Source organism: Anopheles bellator, chromosome 2 (assembly GCF_943735745.2).
Source record: "Anopheles bellator chromosome 2, idAnoBellAS_SP24_06.2, whole genome shotgun sequence".
NCBI classification, from domain to species: Eukaryota; Metazoa; Arthropoda; class Insecta; order Diptera; family Culicidae; genus Anopheles; species Anopheles bellator.
This window is the reverse complement of record NC_071286.1, coordinates 61,793,821-61,818,449: the sequence shown is the minus strand read 5'-3', so window position 1 is coordinate 61,818,449 and position 24,629 is coordinate 61,793,821. Positions and strand designations below refer to the sequence as shown.

General features: G+C 50.7%; 2 protein-coding genes across 2 annotated transcripts; one reads left to right on the top strand and one right to left on the bottom strand.

Moving 5' to 3' along the window:
* Window positions 1-65: 65 nt before the first annotated feature.
* Window positions 66-7,703, bottom strand: LOC131207826 (protein Gawky-like). The gene is made up of 10 exons (XM_058200456.1): window positions 7,660-7,703; window positions 6,702-6,817; window positions 3,608-6,618; window positions 3,119-3,532; window positions 2,384-3,003; window positions 2,134-2,290; window positions 1,713-2,064; window positions 1,522-1,625; window positions 1,108-1,441; window positions 66-1,029 (listed from the first exon to the last, which is right to left on the bottom strand). The coding sequence occupies exons 1-10, from the start codon at window positions 7,701-7,703 to the stop codon at window positions 863-865; spliced, it is 5,319 nt and encodes a 1,772-aa protein (XP_058056439.1). The 3' UTR covers window positions 66-862.
* Window positions 7,704-9,185: 1,482 nt separating this feature from the next.
* On the top strand, window positions 9,186-23,011 carry LOC131207825 (protein Gawky-like). Its single transcript, XM_058200455.1, has 9 exons — window positions 9,186-9,230; window positions 17,033-17,068; window positions 17,402-20,431; window positions 20,509-20,868; window positions 20,940-21,457; window positions 21,524-21,662; window positions 21,736-22,233; window positions 22,359-22,728; window positions 22,815-23,011. Exons 1-9 carry the CDS (start codon window positions 9,186-9,188, stop codon window positions 22,958-22,960), a joined length of 5,142 nt encoding a protein of 1,713 aa, XP_058056438.1. The 3' UTR covers window positions 22,961-23,011.
* Window positions 23,012-24,629: the final 1,618 nt, after the last annotated feature.

Sequence of the window (24,629 nt, the reverse complement as noted above, 5' to 3'; positions counted from 1 at the left end):
ACTTTATTGATTTTTCCATTATTTCTAAATAATTTCAAAAATAATTCAATAACATTTATGTATACTTTTATAATATAGTAAATCTAATGGGTTTCCTCATTCATCTCCAGCAGCAGCAGCCTACCACTTGCAAGATGTGCATATTAAAATTAATAAATATTTATTCATTTGCTGCATTTATTCATTCATTTGATTACCAATGTGCAGTGGGAGTGTGCTGGTAGCCAGCGCCAGGTGCATTCATCATAGTTCTCCGTACGGATTGCGTGCTTTTCGCACATTGTACCGTAATTCAGAGAGTGTTTTCTGGGATCACTACAATATAGCTACTATTTTTGTCTAAGCATTCGCTGCACACACTTCTCAACCGTGCTTTGCTTTTCGTTCATTGGGCGCATTTCGACTGTAGTTGCCTTTTTCTCTGCTCGTTGAAATCTCACTGATGACGAAGAGGCTTGTGGAACCGACCAGAATCACCATACTTTATGCCGAGCATTCCATTGGGAAATAAGAGTTGGTTCATGTTGTGGGTGACCAATACAGTTTTCATATACAGACTGTTTTCATATATATATTGCTCAACAACAGAAACTACACCGTTGTGCACAAATAAAATAGAAACAAATGAAAATCCTGACATCCGACGAATCGATGCTGAAGGGGGCCACTGAAGAAACCGTTAAGAAACTTGTATCTTGGAAGGAAGCTTTTCCTATATCACTGTGAAATATTGTGGCAAAGAGATGCTTTTTGCTACTGAAACGATAAAGTACAAAACTCATTCGTTCGCGGAACGTTTGGTACGTCCCACGTCGTCCCTGTTTCCTTGCTCGTTTCATCACTTCGGCGTCGCGGAACGGACTTAATTCAACTCCGGCCCGAGTAGACTCTCCGGCAGAAACGAGTTCAAACTCGAGGGCGTTCCTTTGTCAGCGGCGTCGAGAGGTGCCCAAAGATTAGCGCTACCGTTGGCACTTCCAGCGCCACCTGCTCCGATCGGCCATCCCGAACCCCACGTATCGGTGCCACCTGATAGCAAAAGCGAACAGAAAAACCAAGTGTTTATCCAGTGTGTTCATTTTTACGCACGGACCCACGGAAAGTTACCTGTGGCACTAGCAGAGCTGCCTTGGCGCCAGGATTGGGACGATAAATTGGAAATGCTGCCCGCACCACTGCTGGCGTTGCTCACTGCGACATTGGTGGCCGTTGCGGAAACGCCCAGCTGCTGCAAGTACGTTTGCACTTCGGCGTCGTTGCTCGGGCACTCGGCACTGATCGTACTCGCGCCGAGCGGACAGTTATTTAGCGCCTGCTGGGCCTTGGTCGCCTCGTCACGCGTCGTATAACGACACAGCGCCAGTCCGTGGGCCGGATATGGATGGAAGCTTAGAATGGGACCGTGCTGCATGCACAAGGTGCGTAGCGTCGATGCATCAATCTGAAAAAAAATGCAACAAACCGATCCTCTTGTTAACCGTTCCTGCTCCTCGTAGAAACCTATCGGAATGCAATGTGTACCTGAGAGGTTAAATTCCTCAATAATAACCATGATGTTCCGGTTCCCCAGCCTCCAGCAGCGGCCCCGGTGGAGTCCCAATTGGTGCCGGTTCCGGCGGTGCTAGCTGCACCGCGCTGAACACTGGTTCCGCTCGACCAACCACTTCCTCCACCAACCGTGCCGGCACTGCTGGACACAGTTTTGCCGGTACTTCCACCCAAACCAGGCGGCGGTCCCCGAGTGGCCGTCTTGCCAATCGGAGTGCACCAAACATCGCCTCCGCCTGTGCCGGTACTATCGGGCCAAACGGATTTGGATGCTCCGGTCACGGACACTTTTCCCGTCGACACGGGCGATGACGAACCGGCGGCGTTGAAGCTCCAGGCGGAAGACGTAAGATTGAGACCTCCACCGTCGGCTACTGCCACCGACGACGACGAGGGCGAGACCTTATCGGACACGGCAAACAGTTCGGAGTCTTTGGCGGTGGCAATGGAAAGCGGCGAACGGGCCACGCTGCCCGGGGTAATACTAGGGTCGTCTTCGATCTTCATCTGCGTTCCCTGGGGGACGAAAAAAATAACAACCGTGAAATTTGGGACCAATCGCACAATCGGCCCTCGTTCACGTACCTTCCACGGTTTTCCCGGCTCAAACTCAGGTACTAAATCGGTGAAAGTGGAATTGTCCTGCGACGAGGTGTTTGTGGTGGTCCAGTCTTTGCTGTCAGTTTCACCCGTTTGCTCCGGCCAACCGTCGGCCAGATTTGTATGCCCAGCTGTCCAGGTTCTAGGAAGCGGAGAAGGAAGATTCGTTAGAATGGTGCGCGCAGTGGAGCGACCACCTACTGGAGAAGGCCCAGAGAATCGGATCGACACGAACCCATCCTGCACGAGACCTAGAGAGCTCAAAGTGGTGCTGGTAGTAGAGGTTGATTTAGCCGTTGGTCCGGGGGCACGAGAGAAATCGGTGAGATCATCCTTCCCGGCGGTTGGCTCCTTTTCGAGTGAAGGAAGCTTCCACTGGTTTAGCCGAGACTGCTGACTAGTGCTACTGCTGCTGTTGCTGCCGTTGCCTCCAGCGGCAGCCGCCGCCGTTGATCCACCACCGATGGGAGCGGCGGCCACGCTGGCGTGCGGAGCAAGGGAGACCGGCACCGGAGGAAAGACGCCACCGACGGTGTTGGACGATGTTAATAGCGCGTCTTTACCGAGTGCCAGCTCACCAAAATTGCTCTGCAGTGCCATGAGATCCTGCTGATGCCGTAGGAAGTCCATTGCAGGGGCACCGGAACCCGAGGACAGCAGCGATGGCGGCGGCATCGCACCCTGGTGTCCTGGCTGCTGCTGCTGTTTTAGGTAAATGCTCTGCTGGGCAGCAATCTGCTGCTGCAGCTGTGCTATCTGCGACTTATGCTTGTTGATCGTCAGCGTCAGTTGAACGGCACTGACACCGCTTGTGGCGCTACTGCGCGCCAGATTACTTTGCGTCAATTGCATTTGCTAGAATGGCAACAAATCGAAGACATGAGATGGGGTTGAAATCTGTCTATGGACGCTGTTGGGCGTGTTTGTGTGCCAAAAATGTCTTCGTCCTTGAAACTGGCTCTGAGATTACCTTTATGTGATTGAGCAACTGGTTCAGTAGTATGAGTGTCTGGGGCGCTAGCGGTTGGTTGAGGATCTGATGGTTGAGAAAACCATTTTGCACCGCAAGCTGGATATGCTGTACGAGCAGGCGAAGCTGCTGGTTCGATGGTTGTGCCGCGGCTGCTGCAGCCAGCTGCTGCTGATGGTGCTGCTGCTGGAGTGCTGCCGCTTGAGGTTGCTGGCTTCGTCCGCCACCGCCGCCGGGCGGAAGTAAGGAATTGTGATTGAAAGACGGATGTGCTCCGGTTATGGTCCCGGCGGATCCTTGCGAGAGATACTTAAAGTTATTGAGTGCGACGAGGTTAGCCGGTCCACCGGCCCCTTCCATACCACCGAGGCCACCCGGCCCCCCGGCTATGTTGTTAAGCATTACTTGATTGTTCTGGAAAAGTGCAGCAGAAAACGAAGTCATGAAAAACGATTCCCGCCAGGATTCACCACCATCCGTGCGACTTACCTGCGAGTAAGCGAGGCCACCGGCCGCGTGATTAAGTGGCGGTATACGCGGGCCTGAGAACGGCCCATCGAATGGCATGCCTCCGCCAATGCTGGTGGCGTGATGATCGTCGAGCAGTGGCCGACGCCAGCCACCGGCAGCCACACCGTGGCGCAACAACTCCATCGCTTCTTCGATATTCATGTTCGTTGTTCGGAGCGCAAACTCAACTTCCTCCTTTTTGTGGCCCATTTCGCACAGCACACGGAATTCTTTGCTGGCGCGAATATACTCGAGCGGAGTGCTAGGCGATTTGTTGAGTCCCGGGGTCACGGCCGACTTGCCACCCAGACACCAATCCATAGTGCCGGCCGTCGAAAGATCGGATCCCGGATCGGGCCAACCGGCACTGCCTCCGGACTTGGGCGTGGTCGGCGTTTTATTCCAGCCACCACCAGCATTACCACCTGGTCCCAGATCTGCATTCCACGGCGCGGAACCACCTTTCTCACCATCACCCCAAACGGGTGATGGATTTTCCCACGTACCGATCTCTGCCAGTTGGGCGCGCTGGTCCCACATAGAAGGACCGGCGGCCGCGTTCCTTAGTAAAATTGCTGCACCGGCCGATCCTCGATCAAATCGCAACGTTGCAACCAAGGGACCACCACCACCATTGCCCGGTTGTTGGCCGCGTCCCATTGGCCCTCCACGCCCCATCATGACGCCGTCATTTGCCAAATCCTTCCACCCGCCGGCCGAGTTTTGTCGTGCTGGAATGCCGGCTCCGCCAGCGGTCGTCGGATTGCTCTGACCCCAGAGCATGCCTGTTCCTGCTGCGGTACCGATCGTCTGGTCATCGCTCAGCGATGATGGCCTTCCACCTGGTTCGTCGCCCCATCCGGAGGGAATTTTGCTCTGCGACACGATAGCACCGCCGTTGGTTGCAGTTCCGCCGCCCCACGGTTGACCAGCGGATCCACTGATACCGGTGGGGCCGGACATTGAAGGAATCTTGTTCGCACCATCCAACAGGCTTGCCACAAGCTCTGCTCCGGCAGCCCACGCACCACCGACCATCGCACCACTCAGACGGCCAGAAATACCACGCGGATCCCCTCGTAACTCTCCACCGCCACCTCGGTTCAGTCCCGCACTATCCACGAGAGTGGTAGCCGAAGGGCCAGCGGATTGTGCGATACCAGCCGGCGCTCCTGCCGCAGCCATGTTGAAGCCACCGGTCGACGGTGCTACCACACTTCGCCCATCATTCGTCCATCCCGCAGCCGATCCGGAGACAACGAGTCCACCGGAACCTCCGATACCGACTGCTCCACTAACGGCACTCCAATCGCTCAGATCTTTCTTCACACCGGCCATCGTTTGTGGCATAATGGATGTCGCTCCTGACAGGGGACCGTTTCCACCACCCGGTGGCCATCCCGCATTACTGCCACCACCGTTCGATACGCCTCCACCCCACGAACCGGTCCCGGGTGGACCTCCGACATGCGGGCCGGCTGTCCCGGCAACAATGGCAGCCGCACTTCCGTTCCACACTGAACCGACCGCTTCGGCTACGGCTACTGCTCCCGGCCCTGCGCCGCTGCCGGAGAGAGTATCATCGTCCTCCATCCACGTGCCGCCGAGATTGTTCGTCGGCACCCACGGCGCGGAGGCCACTTTCGGCTGTTGTTGGTGCGAGTGGTGCTGTGGCACCTGTCCACCGTTACGTAGATTGGTTTCCCACAGCTCAGTTCCGGTGTTCATGTTCGTTACCTTCCAGGCTCCGTTCGGTGCCCCACCGCCAGCACTACCCCCACCGCTGCCGCCACCACCGTTCGGACCCAAGCGCCCATCGGGCGGTTTCGGTACAGCGTTGGCGGGATTGGACCCGCTAGCACCACCCGACTGCGGTTCCGGAGATCCCGGGACCTCCCAGTTGGTGTCCTGATTGACATGCTCACAGCCCCAACCGTCCTGCGCAAACAGTGCCTCACGCATCGTATTCAGTTGCTCGAGCTGCTGATTTTTAGGAGCCGCACTATTAGCACCGATGTTGCCGCCTTGCTGTCCGCCCACTCCCGCGGCTGCGTTGTTGTTGGCCACGCAGTTGGCATTCGGAAGGTGCAGCGGTTGGTGATGCTGCCCGTTGCGATGGTGGTTTGCTGGTGGCACATTGTTCCACGCACCGCTGGCCGCTGAAGCGGGCGTCGGTGGCTGTGAGCTGCCTTTAGCGGCACTGTTTGAGTTAGTATCATCCATCGTCGCCATCGTCGACGAAGCAGCGACTGAGTTGCCGACGGACAGAGTGTGGTTGCCACCGTTATTGTTGTTGTTGCTATTACCCCAAACAGGAGGTGGTAGTGATTGCTGTTGTAGCGGCTGCTGTGGCTGCTGCTGGTTGGGAAGCACACCCCAGGCATTTGCGGTGCCGTTGCTAGTGGCAGATGGCGGCGTTCCCCAGGCGCTGGTACCGTTGTTGATGGAATCTTCACCCCCGCCGCAGAGCCGCATGCGGGGCATGGGCCAGGCAGTCCACTTTCGCACAGAGCGTTCCCACTCGGCACAGCGCACCAGTTTCTCGAAAGTGGTATAATATTCGCCACCTTTTGCCGTTGATGACTGCGCTACGCTACTTCTAACATTAATCAGGTAATCATTTAAATCACATTTCCGTGTCACAGTTTCAATGTGGGCTGGTGGCTGCTTGTCGGTATGGCGTACTGCCGCGATGGCGGTCTCATCACTAACGCCAGTATCGTTGTTGCTGGCTGAAATCGTAGAAGCGTAAGTGGGCCCTTTAGCACCGCAATCCTTGTTGGGGTTTTGCATCGTCGGGAGGTCATCGATTGGCTGGGTAAATGCTGCATTGTGCAGTATCGGTGCTGACAGAAGGTTCGCAATGGCCAATGTTGGCGGTTCCTGGGGAACCATGGTGGATGATTGATTTGATAGCGCACGCCCCCTGCTTGATTCCTCCCGCGATTTCCTCGTCTGGGCCTGGTAACCGCTCATAGCGAACGTGGCTGCTGGACAACGGACGGGAGAAAATAACGTTAGCAAATAACGACATACTGTTTCCGGTTTGAGGGTGGCGGAATCGGCCCAGTACCGTCATCTTTCCAGAAGCCGCGCAAAACGCAAACGCTTGGGTGGTGATTGTTGAAGCACTCGGGTGAGATTGGCGGAACACGCTCTTCCTCTTCCAAAGGACAGAGCACCGGGCTTCTGTAACAACGTGCGTTATTTTAAATACAGCTTTACAGGGCATGCACGGATTAAACGAATCCGGCAAAACACTCACGGGTCGCCAACTTACCGTACTTCAATGGACGGAACTAGTAGATTTCTCGTGCTGCGAGAAAACTGAGAAAGTAAACTTCTTCTGCACTACAGAGATCGACGCTGGGATTCCAAAGGGTTACTTTCGACCCCTTTATGTTTGCTATTGATCTAATATTTATCACAGATACTGCGTGGAAAATATTCCAGAGGAACAATTTCCAACGACAAGGTTGTAACAACACCGTAGCACCCAATCAACCGCCGGCTAAGGATGTTGAGAATTGCGTTTGATACGAGCGATCAAGGGAAGCTGTGAACATAGGAAATTACAATACTTGATTAGTAATTGGATTCCAAATTAAGGTTTTCCGTTTAATATTGAATAGTAAAAGACATGTATATTAGGCAAAGCAGGTAATATAAAATGCATTTCAATGATAGATAAATGATTAAATGATAAAATAAATTTAAACGATAGATCTTCTATTGCTATACGAAGCATCAGTAAAGTGTAGCAAAGTAACCCGCCTATTTCGGTCGGTTTCGACACATCCGCAACAAAACATCAACACAGCGAACGAATCAACCCGACGAAAGGTTAACGAGGTTCGCTGTCTCCCTTTTTTCAAAGTGTTCATTAGCAACATTGTGCGAGAGGCCACGTTCACTCGGGAATGGGACCTTGCTCACCAGCGCGGGGTCAGCCATTTCAGGTTTTTTGGTGTCAGAATGTTTATGTTTCAACACGTACAAAGTGTTGCTGCATTGCTTGAACACTTGATTACCGATTCACGCCCGATTTACCAAAGACGGACGAAGAGACGCACATTTTGCATGAAATATCAACCAATAATACTCGGCTAACGGCTTTAGAGTTTGCGTAACATGTTTATGTACTGCAAGAGCGCCATAAAAATTATGCCACTGTGTACGCGCTTATTTATTGTGAAACCTTCTTTTCGTGGCAGCGACACACTAGTCGTCGAAAGGCTTGGATTGGTTGATCGAGTTCGAATGGCTTCATTATTACCAATGCACTATGGGTACAATTGCACACTCTACAGCATTAATATTCCGGTGGATTAGCTTGCTTCTTGAAAGCGTTCGTCTCTTCCAACTATGCCTTTGTTTGGATTGTAAACGACTGCAAACAGCTGCAGCACAGCAAACGAACAGTTCTGGATTTCATCCATGTGGAGAAGTTAACTGATCCCGCAGGGATAAAGCATACCTATTAACAATCAACTAATACGAGTTACCGTTTTACTGAAATCTTTGCACAAAAAAGCAAACGTTTTATCGCCTGCCTCAAACGAATTACTTATGTTCCGAGGGCAACCCTTTTGCTTTCAACGAAACACCCAAATTCATTCCCCCTACAGAAGGAGGAAATAGCAACCAATAACAACCAATAACATCCATTTTGTTCGCGCAATGCACGACGTCCCGGAACAAACATGCAATCATATGGTTGCTTTGCTCGATGAATGCGCTTTCTCGCTCAATCATCGCTTGCTTTAACATTGCTCACACACATTCAAACTCGATCTCATTCATCCTTCTGAGCGTTCACTTCGTTTCACTTCAGTGCCTTATAGCTATCTCACTCTTCCTGCGAGTTGCACTCAAGGCATCAAATGAAGCACATATTAACACACAGAAGCAAAAACAATGAGTTAGTTTGCATTACTAACTTTCCACTACTCTTTTGCTCGTATTCTACTTTTGATCGCCTTTTCACATAAACTATTTTGTTTCATCCATCATCGTTCTCGTTTCTAGAAGTCACTCACTTACTCGCTCTCTTCATACTTCGCATACTTCGCTCGCATCAGCAGTCTCCTGTTGCTCTGTTTTCTTCTACTTCATAGCACTACCTTCTCTATAGAGCCTTTCTGCGTCGAGGTCACTCGTTAACCAATGAACAACATTTAGGGCCCTATTACGAAATTCGAACGGTCATTTGAGTTCATTTTGCTATAGCTTTCTCTTTCTGCCTTCCGTCTTGCTGTATTCTGCTTTCTCTCTTACTGCGTTCACTCGAACGATCGAGTTTTGGACTCGAGTTTCATAATAAAGCCCTTAGTGCCTGAGCTACCCCTCTGCCTGCGACGCGGCGGAGAAAGGGAGGATGAGACGGCTGAACTCGAATCCCCTTGAACCGAAAAGAGAGGAAGGGGTTTCAATTAGATGGAGAGGGAAAAGCGCAGGGGGCGGATGAGGGAAAGGGATAGAAAAAAGAGACAGCGAGATCGACAAAAAATCCCGAGGTGCCGAAGTCTCCGATCGGCCGCAGTCGTATTTTGTCCCGATGATCTGCAAGTGCTTTTCGCTCCATCCTGATAGAATAATCCAGGTAAGTATTCAGTCACAGCCAAATAATTTGAATAGTTTTCACTTTAATCGTTTCAGTCGTCTCGTCACATTTGTGGAGAACGTAAGATAGAATGACAGGATTGCAAAAATTGGAACTTTCCTTTGTGAAATGCATCGAAGAATACGCACCAAATGATCTACGCGCCGAACATTCTTCCGTACACATTGTTTTTGTTTTGGTTGGGTACCTGTTGGGTCGAGCCGGGTTTTTGTTCGATAAGATCATTTGGTGCGTATTTCACAAAGGAAAAGAACAAATTAAAAGTGTTACTGGGAGGCCACACGAAGCGTTTTTCGATTTTGTTGCTATACCAGCAAATAAGAACTTATATTATCCTCTGTTTGTAAACAAAGCGTTTGCTAACAGTGTTTACGGTCGGATTCGCGGTCGGCCAACCCGTAAACAGTTTGGCATTACAAATAAATTTTACGCTTCGTGTCGCCTCCCAGTAACAATTTTTCCAATTCTGTCATTCTATCTTACCTTCTCCACAAATGTGACGAGACGACTGAAACTTTTCAACATTATTTGACTGTGACTGAATACTGTCCAATAAACTTACCTGTATTATTCTATCAGGATGGAACGAAAAGCACTTGCAGATCATCGGGACAAAATACGACTGCCGCCGATCGGAGACTTCGGCACCTCGGGATTTTTTGTCGATCTCGCTGTCTCTTTTTCTATTCCTTTCCCTCATCCGCTCGCATCGCCTCTCGCCCCCTGCACCTTTCCCTCTCCATGTAATTGAAACCCACAAGCTCGCGAGTGAACGCCACCTCCCCCTCCCTCATCCTCGTCGCAGGCAGCGGGGGGTTCGAGTTCATCCTTCCCTTCCTCCGCCGCGTCCCTCTCAATTTTGTTCACTGGGTAAGAATTCTCCACAACTCGTCTCGCATAGCAAAAGGTCGTTGCCACGCAGTTGAATTGAGTATAATTGATCTTTAGCCAGAATTAATGGTTTGATAGAGACTTTTTGGACCTTCGTCTTATCACTTAATCGTACTTCGCACCGAAACGGGCTTCAATATGCGTGCCGTTTTCTACTGTGAAATAGATTTATTCCGTGACTCTCTCCGAGACTTCTCGAGCACCAGCGCGACAAACGCCGTGACCTGACAGAAAAAATGAGCAGTTCATCCATACGCGCCTCTCTCTCTCTCACACGCATTCAATTTCGCATCACAATCTCGCGTTTGGTGACGGCCTCATTTTTCGAACTGTAGAGCTTTCAGAATTTAATTTGTCACCAGTTTCTCACCTTCTCATCAGCAATTACCGCCATCGTAGCACACGGCTCAGTGTTGTTGCAGTGTTTTCGACTCTTCCTATCATTTCTTATGCTTTCCGTCACACTACTTTTGATATGGCTATGCGAGAGAACAACATGCTAATGACTTCGCACGACTGTTTTGCGAAAACACTTTAACCCTTCCACGGGTCCACGGCGCTGGTCCGGTGGGTTAGTTGTTTCACTTTGCCTTCCTGTTACGAAGAAAACTGAATGTTGTTTCTTCGACACTCTGCAGGTTTTTGCACTACAATGCAACGCACGCACGGGGTTAGCGCCTGCTGTTGGCAATGAACGAAGGAACACCCGAATCGATATCGCATCCGCGAATGTGCAAGGCGCCCCTACACAAATTGATTCACAGGCAACTTCACATAGTTTTCCGCGGGTGCTTTACGCGACACTGCACTACTGCGGAAACTGTAAATTACCGAAATAGACGATCAAGTACAACAAATTTTCCGCGACCGCTACTGAGCTGCTTGGGCATGCAAGCAGATACAAATTCTGTCCCGCGGAGGAGCTTTTAGTGATATTTTTTTTATTGTTAATTTTGGTCAGGCACTCACCCTGTCGCTCATGAACGTCATCTTCGCTCTCAGTCTCGCACGCAATGTGCGTAGAGGCGAAAATAGCCCTATCTTTGTTCTCCACTTAGCGTTAAACTCGAACGGTAGAGTGAACATAGTAACAGAGATAGCAGAATACAGCAAGAGAGAAGGCAGAATGAGAAAGCTATAGCCAAATGAACTCACATGAACGTTCGAATTTCGTAATAAAGCAAAAACAATTTGACCCGCACAGGGTGACCAGTGCTTGGTGCTCGACCCTAAAACTAGCTCTTTTTCACTGGATTAGAGCTTAAACTTAGCGGAAATAGTAAAAGATTTGTTTATCATGGAGGAAAACATTACCGATATACAGATAGATAATACCGATAGATAACGCGATTTAAGTGATGCATAAAGTGTTGGATTCTATCAAACGTGGGTTCATTCTAGTTCATCTCTAGTTCATGTTTATCCAAGAAAATAACTTTTCCGAGATTATAGAAAAAACTGATCAGATTTCGCTTTTTCTCATTAGATGGCGCTTGCCCTGACTATCCAAGATTACAACTTTGACAAGATTATAGAAAAAAAACCTACCAAGATTACAACTTTTCCAAGATTATAGCAGGAAGGGAAGTTCAGACACTGGGAACGCACGGCTCTGTTTAACGCGACGCGTTCAAGAAGAAATGCATATTTCCCATGATTGCCAAAAATTATTTATTAAATTAAATTTATTCCCGTCAATGTTTCTTACCGAGAGTTTGGTGCTCAATGCTAAATGCCCCAAACGTCCAAACGTTAACTTTGGGAACGGCTGTTTGGGAACTTTGTCATGGCGGCTGCTAGTACCGGACACGGCAGCATAAACCGATCCGTGAGGCTGCCGCTCCGAGCTAGCAAACGAAAAACGGTCAGAACGATATTTGCAAATGGCCAATCGTCGAGCGATGGCTCCAGTATATGTGAAGTATTTTTCTTACACAAAAATCGGCGATAAATAGTAGTCTAATCGGGCGAAAGTGGTTCGCAAGTGATACACCGACTGATCGTGCGTAAGTGTAGCGTGTTATTTAGCGCAGTTTCGGCGGAGCCAGTGCGAAAAACGAACGACGAAAAAAGGCCCCCTCCCTCAGCAGCAGAAAACACCACCGCACCACCACGGGCAATATTATTGGGAACGAACGGTTGGACCGTCGGATACCACCGCAATGTGTGCGCCGTTTCGATTGTGATGCAAAGCGCGCCCCGCAGATTGTGTGCTACGTTGCTTTGCAACCGCCCGCCTACTTGGTCCGCAGTACCCAGCAGCATATAATTTGACGAAAAAGGTATTTAAAACATTACAAAAATTGAATAAAATCACAGCTTCTCTCAACATGGCGTATGAATGTGTGTGTTTGTGCATTGAACAATGTGTGTGAAGAGGAGCAGTGATTGAGTAGCATGAGGGGGGAAATCGGTCGGATGGTAAAATAGCCTCTTAGTTGAACCGACGACAAACCTACAAAACTGTTTTACTTCTAAACACCACAAACTCCTCATTGGCATAGCGCAATCACGGCTACGGAAGTTTCCATTCCAACGGATCGCGGGCGATAACTGCGCACACATCTCCCGCACCGCTGGTAAGTTCGACCCGACGGACAACAATATCAGCAATGGCTTCGAGGATCAGTAAAACTGCGTAGGGTTCTGCGGCTTCGAGGAGGACCAGCTCTGGAACTCAAGAACTTGCGTGCATTCCATCCACGAACCGACCCGCCCCGTAGCGGGTGTGGTTGATTTTTAGATTATTTGAAAACCTTGTTTCGCGGCTCCGGATAGAGCAGCAGCAACCGTTCGGATTGGGCCCTGGCCATTAGATCGTGTTGCTATAGCTATCTTTGCGCCACCTAACTCATCTTCCTTACTGCCGTGCAACCACTCGCGTGCAGGTTAACACGGATTTTGCTGCTTTCGTGCAAAGTGATGTGTCCCTAAAATAGAAATGGTTTAATGTAACTTACATATTAGTGTTTCGTACGAACGGTATACGGCGTGCGGTGCTCCGTCTAGTTCACCTACCGACATCGTAGCGCACAAAACGCAAGGACAGGCTCACCCTAGTTTGAGCGAGAGAGCAAATGCGAGCAAGAGAGCGATGAAAAAAGGTGAGAGAATAGAGAAAGAATCGAAGGTGCAATGAGAAATAGAGAACACCATCGTCGGATCAGCGCGTACGCAGATGCATGAGAACGCGGAAAACTGCGAGCGAACGGTGAGAAAACATCGCGATCATAGCAACTTGGCTGTTGCTTGCTCGGCTGCGGTCCAAAAATCATCCAGCACTCGCTCCAAGCGAACGCAGCCTAGTCGGAACTAGAGCAAATTCTAGGAGCAACACGACCGCAAGCGGACACTGATGTAGCCGATCGAAGCAATGGTGTGTTCGAGTTCTCTTACGCGAGGTCCAGCATCCGAAAAGCGGTCCCAGAGCCTTTCTGGCGAGAAAAAATTGTGCCTTGAAAATGCGAACGATCAGTTAAGTTGAATGACATTGTACAATTGCTGTCCATTTTGGTTCATTCTTTTTAGAGTAAAAGCTTGCGGAGATTTGGTGTGAAAAATGAGAATGAAAGCTTGAAAGTATCGGAATGCCAGCATTGCGCACGGAACGAGTCCCCGTGGCTTACGGGGGCTAGATTTGCATATTTTAGCAGGGCACATAAAAAAACAATAGTGTACTTGATTGTGTTAGTGACAATGCTTTGGTAAAGGTTCAATCCGTGCAGTAAACAGGGCTGGGGATTACTCCGTTGCCCATCGGCTCTCCTCCTAAGCAAGAAACATACAAAATTCTGCCAACGCCACGCATTGTCCGTTGCTCATATTGTTGAGATGCGTCTGACGATTTATTCTGTTATTTTCCTTCCATTTTAGACCTACACACTCTGGTGGTGCCGAGCGAAAAATTACACTCCCGTGGGGGGTTGGAAACTACGACCGCGCGCGCGTGTTAGTCCGTCTGTGTGTATGTGTGTGTTTGTGTTCATTCCCTCGCCCTGGTTCACAGCGGCACACAACGGCTAACGGTGGTTGCAGCAGTGGTTGTTCGGTCGTTGCTCAGCTGTCAAGGGAGCAGGTTGCATAATTGCACCCGCGATTCACGGCGAACGGTGCGAGTGGCGCCGGAAGAAATTCCGTCAATCGGAAAACCGTGGCAATCGACACTGCGGGGCTTTGTGAGGCCCAGGACACTTCTCGATCGATCGCCAACGGTGTGGCGTGAGTGGTGTCAATCGGCGATAACTTGCAGCTTACGGCCAGTGGATGAACGAAACGAACGGAAAAGTAAACAACAAAAAACCATATACGAAAATCAAAAACGAGCCACGGTCATGACTGGTGTTGGAGGGGAGTGATTGAGTGATGATCGCACATGTATATCGAGCCATCGTACCTAGTCCTGCCGCAGAAAACTGAAACCTAGCGAGGGTGGTTTATGCACATCGCTCAAGACCAACGTTCGCCTGCCGTCACGCGGGTTCTTTGATTCTTGCTTCCCACTACTCTGTAGTGCGCAGTGTGCATGATTGTCAAAAACGGATCTCGTTTCTCCGGATGAAAGTGTGAAGGTTCCAACACGTAAATGTGTTTCGAGAGCAGCGAGCATGGATTAGACACCGAAAACGGATTGGATATTACCAAACCACAGTCCCCCAAGTGCGTTATGCTTAAGACAAGATAAGTGAGAGTGCAGCGTGCTATCCGGAAGGATGCAACAGGATCTAACACGGTTTTTGCAAGCAAACTGCACCTACTGCCTGGAAGCCAAGTTCTAGTGTCCATGTTGAATAAACTGGGAGAAGTGTTTAATTACGGAGCTTGCAAAGATCCGCAAGTTTAAACAATCCTGAGCCTGGAGAACCGGACGAACGTGTTGGCTGTAGCCGAAGAACGGGTGTGCACCTAGCCAGTAGCCTTTTCTTGACTGTGACAATACCACTTTGCGCATTGTGCAATTTGTGAACGTACATTGGGAAACTATTATCAACTGCAAACGCGTTAGTGCAACGAAGATAAGAAGGAAGTAATAGCTAGAGAGAAAGAGCGAAAGAAAGAACGAGCAAACCAGTCACAGAAGACAACAAGACAGTCAAAAGGTAGAGAACCACCTTCAATAGTGCAAAAGTAGAAACCTGGTTCTAGTGGACGATCACCAAAAAGTCTCACAAAGCTAGAATTAAGGAGCATTTCCTTGGAGCTCCCCATACTCATCCTCAGCGTTAAAAGTACATCTTGCAAAGGGTAAGTTTATTTATTTATTTATACTCAATAACGAATTCATCTCAATTCATTCGAAATACTACCTATAATGTATTTCAAAAAAACCATCAAGAACTATTACCTCCACAATCCTTTTCCAACCCCGTATCATGGCTGATAGTTATGTTGATTAATTCTAAAGACCACTAAAATGGTAGTGATGAAATATGATGATGAAAATTGCCATCATACTGAAAAAATAATATTCGAGCCTCTAGTGATGCTGAATAAAAGATAAAAGCGCACTGACCGATTCTGAGGAAAAGGGAGCAAAAAAGCAAGCACCGTGTATCTGACTACCGGCGCTGATAAGCACTAATCGACGACCAGGCTCACTATCGTACGTGGTTTTGTTTCTTATCATCCTACCACAACGTGGAGATGATACGGTTAAAACAGTACTTAGTAAAAGTAACTGGAATGCATCTTTGTAGTAGGAATATAGCGGCTTGTGAACAAGAACGATAAAACTTGCTAACCAAAACGAATAATCACTACGATTGGGGTATTGTTGTGTAATGTCAAAAGCTCAACTCAATTTGGATGCAATAAGGAAGAAATAAATAATTGTTTACTATCTTTCGCGATACCAAAATTAAAAATAAGGATGCGTTGCTGTTTTGTTAACCCTAAATTTGCTTTCGGCAACCCAAGCCAATCAAAATCACATTAATTTTGTGTTAAGCGTCATTGAACCATTTTCCTCCTATACACTCTGATAAAAATTCAACTGAATATCTAAATTAATAATCGTTTTTCACTCATTTCCTTTCTTTCGGCAATAGGTCAGCAATCGACAAGCGGGTCGGCCACCCCTTGCAATGCATTGAGAGCACATTTTTATGATTGCCATACCAAACGAAACTATTGTCAAATCACAAAGTAGAGAGTATAACGGAAAAAAGAGCCAGTAAGCAAATTGGCAAAGGGCTCTCCAGCGCACGGGTAGAGCAAACGCGGTCGCAAGCAGACAAACTCTTTCCGCCGGTCCTGTATCGTCATCCAGCACGGGGAACGCGGAGAAGAAGAGAGATATTTACTGGTAGCGCCGAACAAAACAACCAAAAACTCCAATAGATTAACGATTCCTAGCAGTATTGCCAAGATTCTTGTCTCTGTTGACGCTGGTGAAACGCTTAGCAATTGATCTTATTCTTAGTACTAAGAACACTAATACCACGCGACTATTACTACTGCTACCATTACCACCTCCATCGGCACGAGCTGTAGGCACCGGAGAAGGTAGTAGAATCGAGCAGCATCAGCAGCAACAGCAAACCGGCATCCTCGGCACTACTTCACCATCAACAACAAGTCTGAATACGCTTTTATGAACTTACTTAAACCTCGATGCTCGCTGGTTCGAAGAGAATACTGCTGAAGTTAAGAGTGCAACTGCTGCTGGTGTAGAGCGATTTGCTGTGTGACCCCAAATGCGCCAAGCAGAAATCTTACCACTACAATCGTACGTTGAGTCTGACACACAACTCTAGCTGCTGCTTACCGCTGCTGTTGCAGGTCGTCACCAGGCGATATCCTTCTCACGCATTATTCCAGCCGTTGCAGTTCGAAAGCAACACCGTGCCGGCCAACGTACGTTAGCGAGCTTTTAACGGTGTGCAACGTTAGAGACGTCGACGGTGGGGCGGCGGAAGCAACAGGGAGCAGTATCATCACTATTATGTGCCAGTGTTCCACCTCGAACACACAACCGAAACACCCAACGCAACAGCAGCTGCTATCTACCGATTCCACCGCCAGAGCCGGCCTTTCTCCAGTAGTCGCGTTCTCCCGGTGGCGGACATTCACTTATCGACGTTTTCGACCTTTATCATCCCGTACCTGTGCCAGCTCAAATCCGTGAACGGGAGTGACCACTGCACGGCACGGCACAGTCCGGCAGTCCGTCGATTGGCAGTGTCGTGGTAATAATTATCATCAACAACATCATCATCATCATTTCCAGCATCATCGGTATCGTCGTGTTCAAGATGATGGAGCAGAAGCAGACGCGGAGTAACGAAAATGACACTGTGAATATGAAATGTGATTCATCTGATTACCTGATAGTTGTAAACGAAACTAACTGTAGCGATGTAGTTGTTGTAGCGAAGGAGAAGCAGATGTTGCTGGCGAGGACGGACGTGGAAGATGACCAAATTGTAGCCAGTAAGAATTCCAAAAACGGTCAGCAGTCTCCATCAAACCACTTGGCGCTTCGTTGCGGAAGCAGCGCCGAAACGCCGGTGGCGACAGGCGATGAAGAATCAGTGAAACAAAGACGGCCCCGAATGGCATCGGAACTGACGTTCGATGAACTGCATCGTCTCAGTGTGCACGAGAAGCAAATCCGTGACACGGCTCCAGTTGCGGTCCGCCTGCGGTTGCGTGGTGGAGGCGAGGAATCGATCAACAATGGCACCAGTGCCTGGGGTACACCGGCGGCCACCAACAATCCGCCCGGTAGTTCCTGGGGAGCCCTTAGCGCCCAGCAGCAGCAGCAGCAGCAGCAGCAGCAACAACAACAACAACAAGCGAACGCAAACTCGGCATCGTCAACAACCACCGTTGGGGTCCCGTCAGCCGGCCCCCAGCAACAGCAACCACCTGTAGGGGGTGCTGGTGCATCCACGGCATGGGGTGTTGGAGGACAGAACGGTTCTACCACTAGTGGAACCGGTGCGGCAGGAGCAGTAGCCACCACACCTGGTGCAGGACAGCAGCAAGTGTCTTCGAAAGGAACGGCCAGTGGACCGGGTGGTGCAGCCACAGGAGGAGGCAGTGTAATGGAGGGCGGTGGCGTCGGTGGGGGTATTTGGAACACAGGAAACGCACAAAATACACCCAATTCGGGGCCACCCGGTGTTGGGGGGAACACAAACAGTGCCAATGCAGTCCCGGCAGAGCAACCGTCGCAACAACTTCCGGCAGGAGCACAACAACAGCAGCCACCAGCACAACAGGAAGTCGGTGGCGGGGTCGCCGGTGGTGGGGCAACGGGAGCAGCGGTCAGCGCCGTGGTACAGTCGAGTGCAGCAAAGAACCAACTGGAACAGCTAAATTCGCTTCGCGAGGCTCTTTTTGCTCAGGACGGCTGGGGTTCGGAGAATGTCGACCAGGACACCCAGTGGGATGTACCGGCGTCGCCGGAACCGAGCGGTAAAACCGACCCCAACAGTGCCACCAGCGGGCCGACGGCGGGCATACCGATGTGGAAGACGAACACCGGAACCGAACTGTGGGAGGCGAACCTGCGCAACGGTGGACAGATGCCGCAGCAGCTGCAACCTGTGCCAAAAACCTGGGGTCCTCAGAACAACTACGGCGGCACTTGGGGCGAAGACGACGAAGCTAACGAACCGGGTAACGTGTGGAATGGCGGAGTGGCGGCGATGGGCCCTCAAGGCCCGGTCGGTGGCGCTGGGCCTGGTGGAGCAGGTGGAATGCGCGATCAGCCGCCCGGCGGTGGTGGGTTGGGTGTTGGCGGGCCCCAACAACCGCAGCCACAGTCTCAGGCCCCCTGGAATGCGGCCCCTATCGGGGGTGGTGCAACCGTTGGCCCTGCTGGCGGTATGTGGGGTGGAGGACCGGGAGCGATCGCACCGAATGCTGCTGGTGGCGGCGGAGGCCTCAAGAAGGAAAGCGACTGGGGTTCCTCGGTGGGTGTAAGTGGCGGTGGCGGTCCCGGCTGGGGTGGAGAAGGTCGCGGTGGAGCAATCGGTGGCGGTGTCGGGAACCCGGTGGCTCCCGGCGGCGCAGGTGGAGGTCTCGATCCGGCCGGTATCGACATGCGCAACATGCGCATCGCCAGCGCGATGGACGGCAATCGGGAGATCCGCGGCGATCCGCGTGGCATTTCCGGTCGCCTCAATGGCAACGTGGGCCTGTGGGATCAGCACCAGATGGCGAGCATGCAGCCAAAGATGGCACCAACAGCCAGCACACCCGGCGCCGGCGGACCATCGGCTGGTGGCGGCAACGGTGGCGCCCAGTGGCCAACGGGGGCGATGGCAGCAGCAGTAAATAACGGTGCCGGTGGTGCCGGAACTGGTAAGCTCGGATCGTCCGGCTGGGATGACCCGAATGCCGGCAGTGCAGGACCACCCGGCGTTGGTGGGGGAATGCGACGCAACATGGACGATGGCACAGCACTCTGGGGCCAGAACGCGCTCAGTCGGCAAAACTCCGCCAACGTGTCCGGCTGGAAAGATGGTGGTCCGGCCTCAGGTGGTGGAGTCGATGGTGGCACAATGGGACGCAACTCGATGCACCGGAACGCGATGATGGGCGGCGGAGGTACAAATATGACCGCCGGCGGTCTCGTCGGGCGTATGGGCGGTGCCGGTGGCGGCGGGACGGTGGGTGGCCCAGGACCAATGAAGCCCGACAACCTGTGGGGCCAGAATCCGGGTCTCGGGGGCACCGGCGGTGGCGCTGTAGGACGCGGAGGTGGCAGCAATTGGGGAGGAGCGAGTGGTGGAGATGATCCGTCGGTCGTTTCAAACTGGGACGACAAGGGGGCAATTGGCGGTGGCGGCGGTGGCGTCGGAGGCGGCGTAGGCATGGCTGGCAATTCGCTGTGGAACGATGTCACCGGTGGCACCGGTGGCCACGGTTGGAACAATAAGGGCAAAGCCGGCTGGAACGATGGGTCCGGAGCACCAGGAAGCGCTGGAGGAGGAGGTGTCGGAGGAATGGACATCTCGGAGTGGGGTATGCCACCCAACAAACCACCGAACAAGATGAGCGCGTTGGACATCTTGCGCTGCAGCAAGCAGTATCGAACGCTGTGCGAACACGGCCACAAGAAGGAAGACGTGGAGAGTGTATTGCGCATGACCATGAACATGGAGGAAGCGCTGGAGATCTTGAATCGCAACGCGGGCGGTGGCAACGACTGGCGCCGTCCGGACAATCATGGAACGGGCACCTTCGGCGATCAGTACGTCAGCGCCGGAGTTGGCGGTGGTGGTGTCAGTGGGCGCTTTGCGGCCGCCGCTGCCGGTGTTGGGCCGATGGGCTACCAGCAGGTGAGTAGCGTTTTCTTCTCTAGAGGGAATGATCGGCAGATTCAAGCTTCGGGTGTTAACATCTTCCAACGTTGCAGAATAATCAAAACAATCTGGGCGGTGGTGGAGTGTTCGGTGGGGGCAATGGTGCTACCGGAGGAGGAGCGTCCTTTAACAGCATGAAGTACGGCGGTGGCCACGGTGGTGGCGCAGCCGGAAGCGGTGGACCTGGTGGAAACGTGCCGCCCGGTGCTTTCGCACAACCGGGAGCCGGTGGTGTCGGTGGACTGAATCAATCAAACGCACAATCGCAACATATATCGAACCATCAGCTGCGGGTGCTGGTGCAGCAGATCCAGCTCGCCGTTCAGAACGGTTATCTCGATCACCAGATTCTAAACCAACCGCTCGCCCCACAAACGCTGATGCTGCTCAACCAACTACTGAATCACATAAAGGTAAAGCGCAAAACGCGTGCTCCCAGCAATGCACTCGATGCTTAATATTTGGCCCATTTATTTTGTGACAGCAACTGCACGTGATGCAAAACAACTTGGCACGCACCGGTGGCGGTGGTGTGAATGCGGTCCAAATGACCCTCGCAATCAACAAACTGAAATCACAGATCAGTAGCCTGCAGAGTCAGATCGCGACGCAGCAATCGATTTACCTAAAGCAACACCAACAGCAGCAGCAACAGCAGCAGCAGCAACCTCAGCAGCACCAGCAACCACCGCATCCGGGCGGTGTAGCAGCGGCGATGGCGGCCGCTGCAGCCGCTGGCCACACCAACAGTGATCCTTTCCGCACATCGGGCGACATTTCGGGCCTGGCGGGCAGCTTCACAGACATGGCGCTGAAAGACAACGGTCCCCAGTATGGCGTTGGCAGCAGCCAGCAATCGCGGCTTAACCAGTGGAAGTTGCCGGCAGCTAGTACCACCGCACCGAGCGTCCTCGATAAGGACGGTCCGGATCTGGCCGACTTTGTGCGAGCGCCCGGTGCCACTAGCAAGTCGGGTCCATCAGGATCGGGCATTGATGATAGGTAAAATGTTTGCACCTCAAAACGCGAGTTTCAGTTATATGGTCCCTTTTTTCAACCTATACACAGTCCTTGGTCGAACGGGCGCGGCAATTTGGGAGACTCCGGGTGGCCGGATGCAAGCACGCAGGAGAATAAGGATTGGCCAGGCAGCAACGACGCGTTCAGTGATCTAGTGCCTGAGTTTGAGCCGGGAAAACCATGGAAGGTATAACCAGTCCCACTTTCAGTCGTTGGCAACGCTCTCCTATTGTATTCATGGCACACGTTCACATTCACAGGGCACCCAAGCGACACGCATCGAAGATGATCCAACTATAACGCCCGGCAGCGTGGCCCGCAACTCGTTGTCGATAGCCGCGGCCAAAGAATCTAACCTGTTTGGCGGTTCTGGTAACAGCAGCTCGGTCTCGAACGTCGTGAATAGCAAATCGTCGCCCACCGAATCGACCTGGAGCTTCAATCCCTCGGGGGGTGCGGCGGGCAGCAGCATGCAGAGTGGCCATTATGGTGGGTCCGGTGCTACCAAGGTACCTAAAAATCCGTGGCAGGACAGCAACACTCCCGCCATGCCTCCGGCCGAACTGTGGGACACGTCACTCGGTGGTAAGAGTCGCGGCGGCATGATGGGAGCCCTCGGAAAGCAGGGAAGTGGTAAGGTGGACTCCAATGGTTGGAACACTTCTGGCGCTCAGGGTGCCAACTCGTGGAACACTGGGTCGTCCTCGGCAAGCAACTTGGCATCGACTTGGATTTTGCTTAAAAACCTTACCGCACAAGTAAGTGCTCCTTTTGCTTACTGTATTCTTTTAACCATATGTCCTTCGTCGACGGTGCAATCCTTTTTGGGTTCGGCTGCTAATTAACAACATTCGTCTGGTCGCCCATTTCATCATCCTTTCAGATTGACGGGGCGACACTGCGTACGTTGTGCATGCAACACGGTCCACTGATAAACTTCCAGCCGTACACGAACCACAGTATCACGCTGTGCAAGTATTCTACGCGTGAAGAGGCCCAGAAAGCGCAGCAAGCACTCAATAACTGCCCACTCGGCAATACAACGATTTGCGCGGAAATACCGACCGAAAGCGATGTGCAGTTCATCCTGTCCCACCTCGGCGGTAATCTCGGTTCTTGCAACGGCATGACGAACGGTTTGACCGGAAGTGGCAGTGGCGGTGGTGCGGGCGGTTCCGTTGGTCAAAACTGGCGTCTAGCAGCCGCACAGCAATCTCAGCCCAGCGTTAGCCGTTCCAACTCGGTCGTCACAGGTAGGCTAGGGCGGATTGTGTACCAGTCAGCTACGCACACTGTTTGCAAAAAGGTAGTTGAACTACAATGCCCGTGTTAATTGCAGATGCTTGGAGTGTCAATGCGTGGGGATCGAGCAATGCGGTTCCAAGCCTTTGGCCGGCTATGGATGGAGGGCCGGGCGATCGTGGAACACCGGCGAATCTTAACTCACTGCTTCCGGAGAGCTTGCTTGGCACCGAACTGAATTGAGGGCAGCTGGTTGGAAGCGAACTGAAAGTTGGCCCTTAACCTGCACACCGAAACCACCAAACCCTGCAAACATTTTTAAGTATATGGACGCGAAGCAATGGGTAGAAGACTAATAGGAGCCCAGCTCTCTCTCTCACACACCCTACCTATGCTCGATGACACATACCACAAATAATAAACAAAGTTATTCTTTTAAGATAGTTAAGGTAAGTGCTACCGCTAACTGGAACTGGACTTCAGGATCGTTACGCAACTATCATTATAGTGCGCTCCCATGCGAAGCTGGTCCTTTTCTTGTCTGAGCTTTCAGTCGCGTTTGCCGGTCTGTCTGGTACTAATCGTTCGCTTTTAAATTGCTCTTTTCATTTCACTTCTTTGTTGTGCACAAAAAGGTAGATTAACTGGACGAGAGGAAAAAAGGAACGAAAGTGAAAAAGCGCCAGAACTCACATCAACAAACAGGCATGCTCTTGCTGCTGTGCGGAACACATCAACATTAATCCGCCGGATGGCGATAGTGCTGCGCTTACTAAATACGTGAAGAGGATAACACAAAAAGCAAAAAAGAAACCTAAAAAGTGTCTTTTCAAAGTCAGCGGTTTCGCGTCTGGCGTAGTATTAAGGTGTTGTGAATGTTTTTATCATTTTTTTAAATGTAGTCTTATACAATTTAAATAATTATATATTTTAGATGAAAGTATCAATAATTGAGAATGAGAAAAAGGAAACCAATAATAAGTTTAGTAGAGAATGGTGTGCAAATGGGGGAACGAAACCTACAAAATCCATACTGAGTGAAGGTCGAATAATAACCAGTCACAAAAGGCCGGAGCGATACACAACAAACAATGCCAATGCATTGGTGTACTATTTTCGCTTCAACGGCAAGTCAAACAAAATATCTAATTCTAGCCAAAGGGACAAACATTCGCAAGCGAAAGAGAGAAAGATGCGCCAAAAGGCAGACTCGAAGCTATGATGAGTTTTGTTTTGGGCCAAAGTCGTCCTTCCACTCCCGACATGAAACTGTTCCTTTCAACAACGTCAGCGATGAAACTATTCGCGAATGGGGGGGAACATTGGATACACAAAATGGTAACTATTAGGAGACACGTAGCGAGGGAGGGATAGTGAGAATTGAAAAAGAAACCACGAATTTTCTTCTCCTTAATTTTAGGAGGAAAACAAAAACACAAACTAACGAAAGTGTGCTACAACATAAATCGAAAGCTTAGCAGCTTTGTTATTCGAGTTATCGATAATACGATTTATATACTAAATAAGTATTTAGTTTTTGACTTAAGTGACTTTTGTTTTAACTAACTTTTCTTCCATCCACTTTCTTCCCTTCAGGAATCCCTCCTTTTACTCATCACACGAATGTTCTGTTTAGGTAAGACTAGGATACAGAGAGAATGAAAAAGAAGTAGTGGAAAAGAAAGTTTGAGCTGTGGAATATAAAATACATCATATATACTTATATGGATATATCAAAAGAAACATTTCCTTTTTATGACGCTTGTAGAAACGGCTGTTTCAAGGGAGAAGATTCACTCAGCCAAACAATACAAAATATTAAATCAATAAGGTTAAATAATACTGACCCGACCCGGTGTGAGGTCGTAAATCACATACCTAGCGCGCAGAATGAAAACAGCGTCTGCGGACG

What these genes read in the sequence shown, in the direction of transcription:
- LOC131207825 (XM_058200455.1), top strand. Translation starts at nt 9,186, where the DNA reads ATGATCTGCAAGTGCTTTTCGCTCCATCCTGATAGAATAATCCAG. An exon ending in ATCCTGATAGAATAATCCAG is followed by an intron (nt 9,231 to 17,032) that starts GTAAGTATTCAG and finishes GCAACGTTAGAG; the next exon opens with ACGTCGACGGTGGGGCGGCG. An exon ending in AACTACTGAATCACATAAAG is followed by an intron (nt 20,869 to 20,939) that starts GTAAAGCGCAAA and finishes ATTTTGTGACAG; the next exon opens with CAACTGCACGTGATGCAAAA.
- LOC131207826 (XM_058200456.1), bottom strand. Translation starts at nt 7,703, where the DNA reads ATGTGCGTCTCTTCGTCCGTCTTTGGTAAATCGGGCGTGAATCG. An exon ending in GGTAAATCGGGCGTGAATCG is followed by an intron (nt 6,818 to 7,659) that starts GTAATCAAGTGT and finishes ACGTTGTTACAG; the next exon opens with AAGCCCGGTGCTCTGTCCTT. An exon ending in GTGGCCTCGCTTACTCGCAG is followed by an intron (nt 3,533 to 3,607) that starts GTAAGTCGCACG and finishes GCACTTTTCCAG; the next exon opens with AACAATCAAGTAATGCTTAA.